We start from the raw sequence: 13,724 nt of genomic DNA, 5'->3' as shown, positions 1-13,724 counted from the left end.
TGATCAAGAGGCAATGATACTGAAGGAGGAAGTCCAAGGTGCCTTAAAGGCATTGGCAAAGAACAGGGCTCCAGGAATTGATGGAATAAAAATTGAAATCATTCAAGGAAGTGAGGCGGCACAGGAGGCACTTCCTCTTCTCTGCCAAGAAATTTGGAAGACAACTATCTGGCCGACAACTATGTGCCCTTTCCTAAGAGAGGTGACCCAACGGAATGCAGAAATCATCGGATAATCTCTCTGATATCCCATGCGAGTAAAGTTTTACTAAAAGTAATACAGAAACGGCTGCAAGCATACATTGACAGAGAACTTCCAGAGGTTTAAGCCGGATTCAGAAGAGGCCATGGAAAAAGGGATATCATTGCTGATGTCAGATGGATCTTGGCTGAAAGGAGAGAATATCAGAAAGATGTTTACCTGTGCTTTATTGACTACACAAAGGCTTTCGTTTGTGTGGATCATGACAAGCCATGGACAACATATGAAGTATGAGTATTCAGGAACACTTAATTGTGCTCATGAGGAATCTGTACATGGACCAAGAGGCAATTGTTCGAATAGAACATGGGAACACTGGTTTAAAATTAAGAAAGGTGTGCGACAAGGTTGTATTCTTTCACCATACTTATTCAACCTGTATACTGAGCAAATAATCTGAGATACTGGGTTCTACGAAGAAAAACGTGACATCAGGATTGGAGGAAGACTTATTAACCTGTGATATGCATGATACATCCTTGCTTGCTGAAAGTGAAGGGGACTTAAAACATTTACTGATGAAGATTAAAAAGCACAGCCTTCGGTATGGATTACATCTCAATATAAAGAAAACAAAAATCTTCACCACTGGACCAGTAAACAACATTCTTATCAATGGAGAAAAGATTGAAGTTGTCAAGGACTTCATTCTTCTTGGGTCAACTATCAACAGTCATGGAAGCAGCAGTCTAGAAATCAGACGACGTATTGCATTAGGCAGATCTGCTGCACAAGACTCTTTAAAGTGTTGAAGAGCAAAGATGTCAGCTTGAGGACTAAGGTCGCCTGACCCAAGTTATGGTATTTTCAGTAACCTCATTTGGATGCGAAAGCTGGACAGTGAATAAGGAACACTGTAGAAGAATTGATGCTTTTGAGTTATGGTGTTGGAGGAGAATATTGAAAGTGCCATGGGGTGCCAAAAGAACCAATAGATCCATTTTGGAAGAAGGGCAGCCAGAGTGCTCCTTGGAGGCCAAGGTGGCCAAACTTCATCTCTCCTGCTTTGGGCATATTGTTAGAAGGGACCAGTCACTGGAGAAGGACATCATGTTTGTTAAGGTGGAGGGACAGAGAAAACGAGGAAGACCCCCAAAGAGATGGATTGGCTAAGTGGCAGCATCAATGGACTCAAGCGTGGCAACAGTAGTTAGGTTGGCCCAGGATTGGGCAGTGTTTCGTTTTGCTGTGCATAAGGTCGCTATGAGTCGGTACTGACTCAGCGGCACCTAACAACAACAACAACTAACTGCAAACCCACCAGGTAGCTACTCCTTGGAAACCTTATATGGTCTCTGTGAATCAGAAATAACTCCATGGCACTTAACAATAGCAACATATGTGATAAGGGGATAGATAGTATTCAGTTTTCTAAATTTATTTGACCATAGGAAGCTTTTTTTTTTTTTTTGGAAAGCATTTTTAGAACTATATCCTGTGGAGCACATTGCTGAGAACTCAGTATCATCCAAAGTCACTGTCATGATTTAATCATAGTAATAGCTACTAACCTGTACTTGTCATAGTCCTTTTGAGTTTTAGATTAACTTGCCTGAGAATGCCTCTATTAGACTTGGCATTGGAGGGCTTAGTGATTAGACTCTGACGACATTGAGGTCTCATTTATGAAAATATTCAGTAGTGTCTTGAACATTAAAAAAATAGACAAGGGAAAAATGCAGTTAGATTGCTATTCCAGTGGATAATAAAGTCAAGTAAAAACCTTTAAAATAATGGGGAATTAGATTAGCCCTTTATCATTATTATAGGAATACTGAAACCTTTCTTTTTCAAAAATTATTTAATAGATATTTGATACGTATGTACTTTTCAGTGAATTGAGGAATCAGACATTTCAGAATTTTTTAGAATCTGTTCTAAATCATATCACAGTATTTTCAAGTATTTTAGCATTATTCACCAAATTGAGTAGTATTTGTAGCCTAACAAAAAAACCCAAACTCAGTGCCACCTAGTCGAGTCTGGTTCATAGTGACCCTGTATAGGGTTTCTGAGGTTTTAAATCTTTACTGGAGCAGAAGACCTCATCTTTCTCTGATGGGTTTGAACTGCTGACTTTGCAGTTAGTAGTACTGTGCTTATTTTGCAGCATCTAAAAAGACGGAAAAATACTTCATTTTGAGTATTAATCAATGGAACTAAGCTAGCTCAGACTGAACTTTAATCTTTTAAAAGTAAGATTATAATTGTGGGACTGGAGATAAAGGTAAATATTTCCTAGGGGATCTTAATTCTTATCATATCTAATAGCAGCTATGATAAGTCTATACATTACTAGTATAAATTTAGGAATGAAAAAATAAATTGCCATATTTAAAAGAGAAGTTCAAAGTTCGTTTTTTTTCAGTATGTCAGATTGTTGTTTGTAGGCCTTGCCAATGTGAACCTTGAAATACAATACTCTTAGTTTGTAGAATGATACTTTAAATTATTTTTTTAAAAATATGTAGTTTGTATTTTTAGCAAAATAAAATAGATTATTTTGAAAATAGTAGCTTTACATAAAAAATGATATTGTTTTGTGTGTATGTGCGTATATATATAAATCCATCCTGGTGTGGCACTGTGGGTTAATGTGCCAGACTGCAAAGCCGTTTGAACTGCAAGGTCAGTGGTTCAAGCTCACCAGCTGCTCCTCGGAAACCCTATACAGGATCGCTATGGATCGGAATCGACTCGATGGCACTTAACACCAAGAACAACAAAATATATATGTATGCCTTCTGGTGTGGCACTATGGATTAATGCTCTAGATTGCAAGATAATTTGAACCACAAGGTCGGTGGTTCAAGCTCACCATATTATTGTTAAGTGCTGTTGAGTTGGTTTCTATTCATAGCCATCCTGTATAGGGTTTCCAAGGATCGGCTGGTGGGTTTGACTATGTGGTTAGCAATCTAGTGCGTATTCTACAGCACCACACACACATGCATTTCACAGTTTTTTGAAAACAGAAATACATGGCTTCAAATAGTTCCTTTGACAATTTAGAGTTTGTTTTATATTAGATTAGTTTATAAATTTCATAATTTCAATAAACATAATTGACTAAATTCTAGTGACATTTTATTGTTAAATATACTTATTAATATTAATGTGTGATTTTAAAAGGAGTTAACTGGCAATTTATTTGAAGATTATTATAGTAGAGACGCTGTAGGATCAGCACTGGACTGTGGACTACAAGGTCAAAAGTTCAAACCCACCATCTGCTTCCTGGAAACACTATACAGGGTCCCTATGAGTTGGAAGTGACTAAGTGAGTCGATGGCAATTAACAACAATAGTAGTTAAAAACTTGGGCTCCGGACCCAGACAGATCAGGATTTGAGTCCTGCCTGTTCTGCTTTCTAGCTATGTGATGTTGGGTAAGTTGCTTAACTTCTTTAAGTACCAGTGTGTACAATCATAAACTACTTAGTGATATTATGAGATTTGATCAAATAATCCATGTAAAATGTTTCACCTGATATCTGATATCACCTGATATCTGATATTTGCTATTTCCTCTGAAACCCTGTACAGGATTGCTATGAGTTGGAATAGACTGGTGGTACTTAACAACAACAACATAAATAGAATAGGAGGAGCCTGTTGACTCGAAGATTAAGCTAACAAAAAGGTTGACAGTTCTAACTCACCAGCTGCTCCAGGGGAGAAAAATGTGGCTGTTTGCTGCTGTAAAGATTGTTGTTGCTAAGTACTGTTGAGTCGGTTTCAGCTCATATCTACCCTATGTAGGGTTTCTGAGAAGCAGCTGGTGGGTTTAAACACCCACCTTGTGGTTCAGATAGATCTTTAGTCCAGTGCTTACCATACAGCACTGTATCAGAACCCCACTGTAAAGATCTGAGCCTTGGAAACCATTGACCAGTTCTACTGTGTCCTAAGGGTTGTTAGGAGTCAGAGTCCATTCAATGCCAATGGTTTGCTTTTGTTTTTACTAATACAGTTTGAAGAGAAAGGCATTTTCATTTTTAATTTACTTGTTTTTTTCTTCATGGTTTTTCAATTGCTTAGGCTGGTAGACCTGGCTGACCAGGGATAAGAGCTAAATCTATTTTCTCATGATGTTCTAGATACATTTTCAGAGAGGTTTATTTATCCAGTGAAAACAAAGAGAATGATAAGCCCAGTATATGTGGATGCATTTCTCTACTGTTATAAATGAAACAGTCAGAAAAGCTTATTTAAAAATTATTTCAAGTGTAAACATATGTGGTTGTAAATATGACTTCTTTTGTTGTTAGTGGTGGAGAATATATATAAGAATCGTGAACCTGTCAGACAAATGAAAGCTCTTTATTTTATCTCTCCAACATCAAAGGTGAGTAATTTGAATCTTTAAGAACTACATTCTTTAGTTTTTTTCACCACTGCCATGCTTTTCTAATAGGAAAAGTAAAGCAATGCAATATCTTTTATTAAAAAAATATTGTCATAAATTAGTTTGTTTAGGGAAGATGTTTCTGGGTTAGAAGATTATTTTATTTGTACTTCTCCCAAAGAGAGTTTATATGTGACTACAATCCTCCTCCTTCTATATGTGAAAGCAGAATTTAATAGTGTAAAATGATAGCATTTCTTTGAGTAATTCTTTATTCATGCAGTTCCTATTGAATCGTAATTTCGGGGAGATGAAAAAGTTAATAGTTTTGGATTAATTTTTTATTTATCTTAATGACTTTCCTTTAGCATGCATGTTGTTGTTGTTAAGTGCCATCAAGTCAGTTCCAACTCATTGCGACCCTGTATAGGGTTTCTGAGGAGCAGCTGGTAGGTTTGAACTGATTTTGTGGTTCATGGTCCAGTGCTGATCCTACAGTTAGTTACACATACCATTTTTTTAAAAAAACTTTATATTGTAAATTGAGTGATGGTTAACAGAACAGATGATCAGTTCCATATTGAACAATCATACACTTTATTACAATGATTTTAATCCCTTCCATATACCAGCAGTTAACAGTTTTACCTCTGTTCACTTCAACTCTGTACTCCTCCCTGTGTCTTCCACTACCTTCGTCTTTCCTATGCTAACCTCCTTCTTGTATATTGCCTTTCCCGTGACCCAAATTAACCTTCTACCCAGTGAGTAATTTCCCCTTCCCTCCTCCCCTGATACCCATCATGCAAAGTATCTCTTATTAATAAAACCTTTTCTTACTTTTTACAACAATGGTCTCATATAATATTTGTCCTTTTTTGATTGACTAATTTCGCTCAGCATAATGTCCTCCAGGTTCATCCATGTTATGAGATGTTTCACAGATTCGTCTATTCTTCAGTGCTGCATAGTAATCTATAGTGTGTATGTACCAAAGTTTGTACCTATTCTGCTTTTCTCTGTCTCTTGACTGGTGCATTTAATCCATTTACATTGTATAATTATCAATAGGTATGAATTGATTACTGTCATTTTGCTGTGTGTTTTTTGTGATGCTGCTGGTTTCTTTCTTTGTTCATTTTCTTCATTACTGTTGTTTTAATGTTTACTAAAGCTTTCTAATTTTCCTCTCTTTTTATTTTAATGTACAGGTATATTAATTTTCTTTGAGGTAACTCTGTAATTTATTAACTTTTTTTGCCATTTAAAACAGTCTGTTTTGTCTTGAAATCTACTTGATTTCCTTGTCACTTGAAAGTTCTGTAGATACACTATTCCCTCTTTGCTTTGTAGTGACTTTATTATAAATTGATATCTCTGGTTCTTTGTTTTCAGTTGGATATGTTTGTTTTACTTCGGATATTTCTATATCTGGATTAAGTTCTGGGTGGTGTTGTCATGTATGTTAATTTCAGGTTGATGTCTGCTGGTGTTGGTTCTCAGTCTAAAGAACACCCTTTAGTATTTTTTTTGTAAAGTTGGCCTGGTTATTACAAATTCCTTTACTTTCTGCTTATCTGAAAATATCCTAATTTTGCCATTGTATTTGAAGGATCGTATTGCTGGGTATATAATTCTTAGTTGGCAGGTTTTTTCAATCAGAATTTTGTATATGTTATCCCAGTGCCTTCTTGCCTGCATATTTTTGCTGAAAAATCAGTGGTTAGTCTTATTGGGTCTTTGTAGGTAGTGTTTCCTTTTTCTTGAGCTGCTCTCAGGAATTTTTTGCTGTCTTTAGTTTTGGAAGATTTGATCATGATAGGTCTTGGTGATTTTCTTTTGAGCTCTACCTGTTTGGTGTTTGTTCAGCTTCTTGAATGATTGTCTTCTCATTTTACATGATTTTAGGACAAGTTTTCTTTCAGCAACTCTTAAACAAATTTATCCATGCTTTTTATTGTCTTTTCCTATTCTGAAATTCTGATCACATGTAAATTACTCTACATGGTATCTCACATAAATCTCAGAATTACTTTGGATTTTTTTATTCTTTTCCAGATTGTTCTTCTAATTTACTAGTATTGAAAGATTTATCTTTAAGGTCACTAATTTAGGCTTCCATTAATTCAAATTTATCCTTTGCCTAATATATAACCCAGTATTTCACCACGATTGCATATATTAGTAGTAGACAAGGTAGAATTCAACTTTTGAAGCCCAAAACAAGATGATGAGGGATATTATGACATTGTAAATGGCAAATTTAAGAAGATACAGCATTAATAAATTTATATGTACCAAAGCACATAGCAACTAATAAAATAGACAAAACTTTTATATCGCTTTCAACAGATTTTGTGGACCAAAATTAAGTAAAGACAAAGAACTTAGATAATTACTATTTTTGATTCAAGAAATATAATAGTAGCTAGTTCATGTATACTGGTACTCTCTTAGAATGATTTGAGTTAGGACAAACCATGTTTATGACTGTCTGGTGGTTTTTTTTTATTTTTTATACATCTTATTGTTAGTAAATATATGTACTACATACAGTATTTTTAGCATGCAATTTGCTGATGTTATCATTTGCAGATGTTCACCTGCAGATGTTCAAAAATCAGATTTATACAAAGCAATAATCATGAGGGGAGGCGTAGAAGACAGTAATAATGAGGAAAAAAAGGTATTTGACGTATATCAGAACCAACTTACGATGGAGTTGTTAGAACAGAACATCATCATGAGTCAGGGACTGTTAATAGAGAGAATGTACATTTTTTTACATTTCCATGAAACTTTTACCAAACAGTGTACTTAGAAACAAAGAATCTTGATAAATTCCAAAAGTGAAGATTTAACTAGACACATTCATTGTTCATAATCCAGTAAAATTATAAATAATTTATTTTTCAAATGACTTAAACAAGCCTAACTACTTGGAAATTAAGTAACATATCCCTAGATAAACCTTGCATCAAAGAAGAATCAAAATGCATATGACAAACTAGAGAGCAGTGAAAAATGAGCATATTTTATATCATAATCTATAAAGTACTTTCTTAGAAACTACTCAGAATGATGTCTTAAACAGATTCACTGTGTTCAAGAAGGATAAGGAATTAAGAAACAATCTTTATTTATTAAGTTATAGAAATAGTAATAACCAATTTTTTGTTGTTACTGTTAAGTGCTGTTTAGTCAGTTCTGACTCTTAGCAATCCTGTATAGTGTTGCCAAGGAGCGGCTGGTGAGTTTGAACCACCAACTTGCAGTCCAGCCCAACATTGCGGCTGAGTGCTCATCCTGTGATGCTACACCAGGACTCTGAAATAACCAATAAATTTGTGTATTAGAAATAATAATAAACCAAATGAAAGTAGGAAGAGGAAACTAATACTCATTTTAACTTGTTTGTGATTCTGTAGGATAAGCACTGGCATACTAACTGCAAGGTTTGTGGTTCAAACTCACCAGCCGTTCCTTGAAAACCCTGTACAGGTTCTCTATGAGTTGAAACCGACTCAGCAGCACTTAACAACAAACCTGTTTTGTTAGAGAGAGCTGAATCCTAAAACTATTCATAAAAGCCAAAAATTAAGCCCTTGTAAGTTAGCATTAGTTCAGTCTCTTAGTTGATGTTTGTGTGGTTAAAGTTTACAGAACAAATTAGTACACATTTTGTTTTATGACGTTGATTACAATCCCCACAATATAATAGCACTCTCCACAGTTCCTCCCTTTCTTCGCCATTTCTTTCATCCTTTACTGCCCCTTCCTGCCGTCTTAGTTTTGTTGTTGGGCAAATATTGCCCTTTTGGTCCAGTGTGATTCATTGTTCTAAGGAGTGCATTTCTCTCTGGTGTTTCATTCATTTTATAGGCATGTTGTTGAGCCATGGGGGTGAGTTTAGTTCCAGGCTTGAAGGATATCTAAGGGCTCTAGTCTGAGGCATTCCAGCAGTCTCTGTCAGACCAATCCATTTGATTTTTGTAATGATTTTGAGTTTTGGTTCATATTTTTCACCCACTCTCTCCAGGACCTTCTGTTTTGATCCCAGTATGTTCAGTCAGCAGTGGTAGGTGGGTACCATCTAGTTGTTCTGGTTTCAGGGTAGTGGAGGCCGAAGTTCTTTTGATCCATTAGTCCTTCAGACTAATTATTTCCATTAAGAATGGCAATTAGACAATTGGATGGTAGTCCCAATTTACATAATATATACCGATTTCTAAATTTGTGAAATAATTATAACAGGCTTTAATACTTTAGTTTCTAATTGGATTTTTAATTGCTGATATACTCAATAAGACAGGGTTAAAAGAAATGAAATGTTACTTCTGTAGCAACTTAAAAAGAGGATTAATTTGTTTATTTTCCATCTAGAATGTTGGATAACTTTGGGGAGTACATTTGGATTTTTTTTCTCTGAATTTTAATATTTCATGTTAGTTGATGTAGAAAAACTTTTTCTCATTCAAGAACACCTTTGTTCTTATGAATTCTATATTTTGCTACCATTTTAATTAGTGTTTTCTTTTTTTTAACTTTGTAGTGAAGGTTTAGAAAACAGATCATCAGTTTTACTTTCACCACATCATATGCCTTATTTCATCTCAGTGATTACAATCCCCTCATTGTAACATCATTTATTCCACTGCCTCCCTGTGTTTGTTTCCCTTCCTCTTTCTTTCCCAACCCTTCTGAACTTTTTCCTTGGGTAAATGCTACTCTTTTGATTTGAGTGGTTGACCATTCATTCTGTGGTGTGCATACCTCACTAATGATGTTGTCACCTTTGTATACCTATCTATATCTTGGCTGAAAATTGAGCCATAAAGGTGAGTTCAGTGCCTGATCTGATTGGTGACCAAGGGCCATACTCTCAGGGTTCTACCAGGCTCTATCTGACCAGTAAGCCTGGTCTTTTTATGATTTTGAGTTTTGTTCCACATTTTCTCTCACTCAATCCAGAATCTTTGAATGCGATCCCTTTCAGAGCAGTTGGTAGTGGTAATTGGACACCATCTAGTTCTTCTGGTCTTGGAATCGTGGAGACTGATGTTCATGCGGTCCATGAGTCCATTGAACTAATTGTTTGCAAATGTCTTCAGTTTTCATCACTCTTCTGTCCTCTGGACAGGGAGAGATCTGCATTCTTAGATGACTGCTCATTGATGTAGGAAAACTTTTAATTCATCCCAAAGTGTAGAATAATAATAATAATAATATTTTAAAAAATGCATGTGTGGTGCATTTTTTTTTTTTTTAAATCCCTACTGTCAGACATACTGCCTAACTATCACTGGGTAGAGAATATGGTATCCTAAAATAAAGGATTAGTCTATAAATTGAATAAATTTCTAGCCAGTAAGGTTTTGCTTTATTATTGAGATAAAATAATCTTAGTTATTTAAAAAAAGTCAGCATATTTAAATTAGTATTTAAGAAATGTGTATTAACATCTGACCCTTTTTAAGTCTGTAGATTGCTTTTTACGTGATTTTGCAAACAAGTCGGAGAGCAGATATAAAGCTGCATATATATACTTCACTGACTGTAAGTAGTTTCTATTAAACTTATTGTTTCTTTGTATGAAATCCTACTATTAGGAAGTATTTACTTAGGTAATTTTTATAGTACTATTAAAATATTAAGAATTTTCTATTTATTTGTGGTAATTATTTGTATATGTTTGTAACTGTAGTAAGGGAATAAAACACTAAAAGAAACCGTTCTAAACTAGCTTGAAATCGAAACTAATTTGATCATCAGTTTTGCTGCTGTTATTTTGGGAGGATAAAGTTAGTGGAGACAGCAGTGTGGAGAGCTATCCCTCAATAACTATGTTGATGACAGGAAGAATTTTTTTTTTTTTAATTAAGGTTTCAGTTGGGGATTTGATTATATAATAGGACCTTTTGGAAGGAGACTGAGAAATATCCATATCTTTTTAGCAAGTACTGAGAAAATATACCACATTTCTCCTACTGTGACATACATTCAAATAGAAAACAGCTAAAGAATCACAGCGAAGTCTAGAGACACATAATGTTTTTAAGAGCTGTTGAGCCAGTTCCAACCCTTAGTGACCCTGTATAGGGTTTCCGAGGAGCAGCTGGGGAGCTTGAACCACCAACCTTGTGGTTCAAACAACTTTGCAGTCCAGAGCATTAACCCCACCATCACAATAAAGTCTTATTCTTTGTTACTGTAGGTACCCTGACTTTAGGAAGTACATTTTTGGATTATTACTACTTATTTCAAGAAGCTCTGGTAGCGTAATGGTTACGAATCGGGCTGCGAATCACAAGGTTAGCAGTTTGAAACTACCAGCTGTTTCGTGGGAGAAAGATGAGGCTTTCTGCTCCTGTAAAGATTTACAGCCTCAGAAACCCTGTACCAGGGTCGCTATGTATTGGAACCGACTCCACGGCAAATAACCACAACCACCACCACTTATTTCATACCTAATAATAATTTGCATTTAAAAAAATGCCACATAGAAGTATTTGTCACTTAAGTATCTGTATTATATAGAACTTCATGTTTATGGAATTGGTAACATTTAACTCTCTTCTGACTTTAGAAATCTTGAGACTAAAGAACATCATGTTAAAAACACAAGTGGTATTGTTAAGTGCCCAAGTTGGTTCTGACTCATAGCCACCCTATATAGTGTTTCCGAGGAGCAGATGGTGAATTTGAACTGCTGACCTTGCAAAAAACACTAGTAGTTTGGTTGATATTCCAACTGCTACTGCTGCTGTTAAGTACCGTGGAGTCGGTTCCGACCCATAGCGACCCTGCACAGGGTTTCTGAGGCTGTAAACCTTTACAGGAGCAGAAAGCCTCATCTTTCTCATATGGAACAGCTGGTAGTTTCGAACTGCTGACCTTAAGATTCACAGCCCGATTCGTAACCACTACACTACTAGAGCTCCTTGATATTCCAACTAGAGGTATTTAAAAAAAAGAAGAAAAGAAAGATTCTGAGTTCTAGAACTTCCAGGTTTAGAGTCTTAGAATTTTGTGACGTTAGAGAAGTCCGGGTAAGAATTACCTCTGTATGGTTTGGCTGCACCCTTTTTGTAGTTTAGCTGATTTCATAAAGTATAAATTCCTAAGAAGTTCTGTAAAAGTGCTGAAAAAGTTTAATAATGAGTTTGAATCTGATTTTCCTTGTTAGCAGTTTTAACCTGCTCTATTAGCAAATCCCTAAGGAAATACCTTTGTGGTTTAATGTGAATGGGAAAAATGAAATTTCTGTTATAGCTCTCATGACTAGAATACATTTGTTCTCTAAAGTGAAGAACAGTACTTATCTCTGTCATAATAAATTACTCTGTGAAAGTTAGTAAATACACAAACATGCACTGTTTTTACACAAGTAACACTTGTGCTAAGGAGCCCTGGTTGGACTGCAAACTGCAAGGTCAACAGTTCGAATCTACCAGCTGCTCCATAAGAGAAAGATGAACTTTCTGCTCCTATAAAGATTTACAACCTCACAAACCCTATGCAGGACCGCTGAGTCAGAATCGACTCCATGGTACACAACCCACCACCACCACCAACAACAACGCATGTGCTATCCGGATATTTTCTACCTGCACCCTTGCTTATTTCCCCAACAGTATTTTCTAAACACACTATGATCATTTTTGTCTGCTTGTGGGGAGAGCATGACTGGCACGAAAGCATAAAATGTGCATTATTTGTGTAAAAGTACTGTATGTCTATGTGTGTGTGCATATGTAGTCTTAGATGGTGAAATGATTTGTTCAGAAGAATAACATTTTACACAAGAGTTAAATGCTTCAAATTTTCATTTTCTCCCTCTCAGTTTGCCCTGATAGTCTTTTTAACAAGATTAAGGCTTCTTGCTCCAAGTCAGTAAGAAGATGTAAAGAAATAAATATTTCCTTCATTCCACTTGAATCTCAGGTACTTCCTTTTTTGTTGTTGTTCGTTTATAGTGGATTTTAAAATTAGATTTTATGAACTTATTTGTTAATAATGTATATTCAGAAGATGTCTGTCTGTCTGTCTGTCTGTCTCTCTCTCTCTCTCTCTAGAGAGAGAGAGTGCTGAACTTATTCTGAAAATAAACATTTACAATGTTGAAGGGAGGAACGAGCAATTAATTAGAATTAACACATTATTAATGAAAAGTGGGGCTTAAATTTCACATCTGCCACCAAGTCCTAATGGATTTTAAAATCAAAAGATTTTGAGCACAGTGTTTTGTTGGATGACTCTAGAAAAATAAGTTTTTTCATTTAGTTTATGTAATAATTTGTGATATTAAAATGAATGTTGTTTAATAATTTTTTTATATAATATATAAATTATCATTTAGTTTGATTTACTAAGTGAATAGTTTTTGTTTGTTTTTGTCATTAGAACATTCTATTAGTTTCAATTAATAATAATGATGATAGTGAGCACTTATATTGTGTTCTCTAAAGAGCTCTGCGTAAATGAATTCATTTCATCCTCATAACAACTTATGAAGTATGCTAATTCAGTTCCATTTGAAAGATAAGGAAATCAAGTGTGAAGAAGTTAAGTAACTTGTCCTAAATTACATAGCTAGTTAATTGTTCAATTTTGTTGTGCTCTGTTCTGTGTTTGGAGTTTAGCATCTTACAGTATTATATCATGTAGTGTTAAAATTGGAGTCCTGGTGTGGTTCTGTAGGATAAGCACTGGACTGCTAGCCACAAGGTCAGCCCCCATCACTCCTTGGAAACCCTATACAACAGGGTTGATGGGAGTCAGAACTGACTTAACAGCACTTAGCAACAACAAGAAGTGTTAAAATAGCTTACTCTTATTTGGAAATATAAGATATCAGTACTCAAAAGTTAAAAAAGTCCTAGATAGATTTGTCTTTCAAGCTTTAGCTATTTTTGACAAAGAAAGGTTATAATCCAAATAGCAAATTTGTCTGATATCTGCTTAACATTAAACTGTTTTCCAAATGTTAACTTTACTTTTTATTTTTTATTTTTAATTTAAGGTTTTTATTGTGGATTGAGTGAAACTTTACAGGGCACATCATCAGTTTCATATTCAACAATTCATATAATTTGTTTCATTACATTGATTATAA

At 35.1% G+C, this 13,724-nt stretch overlaps 1 protein-coding gene across 1 annotated transcript in view; it reads left to right on the top strand.

Moving 5' to 3' along the window:
• Positions 1 to 13,724, top strand: part of STXBP3 (syntaxin binding protein 3) — a 70,563-nt gene that overhangs the window by 5,920 nt on the left and 50,919 nt on the right. Inside the window, exons 4-6 of the mRNA XM_006866007.1 lie at positions 4,533 to 4,609; positions 10,087 to 10,165; positions 12,453 to 12,553. Coding sequence (XP_006866069.1) covers positions 4,533 to 4,609; positions 10,087 to 10,165; positions 12,453 to 12,553 — 257 coding nt within the window. The remainder of the gene's footprint in view (positions 1 to 4,532; positions 4,610 to 10,086; positions 10,166 to 12,452; positions 12,554 to 13,724) is intronic.

Source organism: Chrysochloris asiatica, unplaced genomic scaffold (genome assembly GCF_000296735.1).
Source record: "Chrysochloris asiatica unplaced genomic scaffold, ChrAsi1.0 scaffold00085, whole genome shotgun sequence".
Taxonomy (NCBI): domain Eukaryota; kingdom Metazoa; phylum Chordata; class Mammalia; order Afrosoricida; family Chrysochloridae; genus Chrysochloris; species Chrysochloris asiatica.
This window is presented reverse-complemented; position numbering and strand designations above follow the sequence as displayed.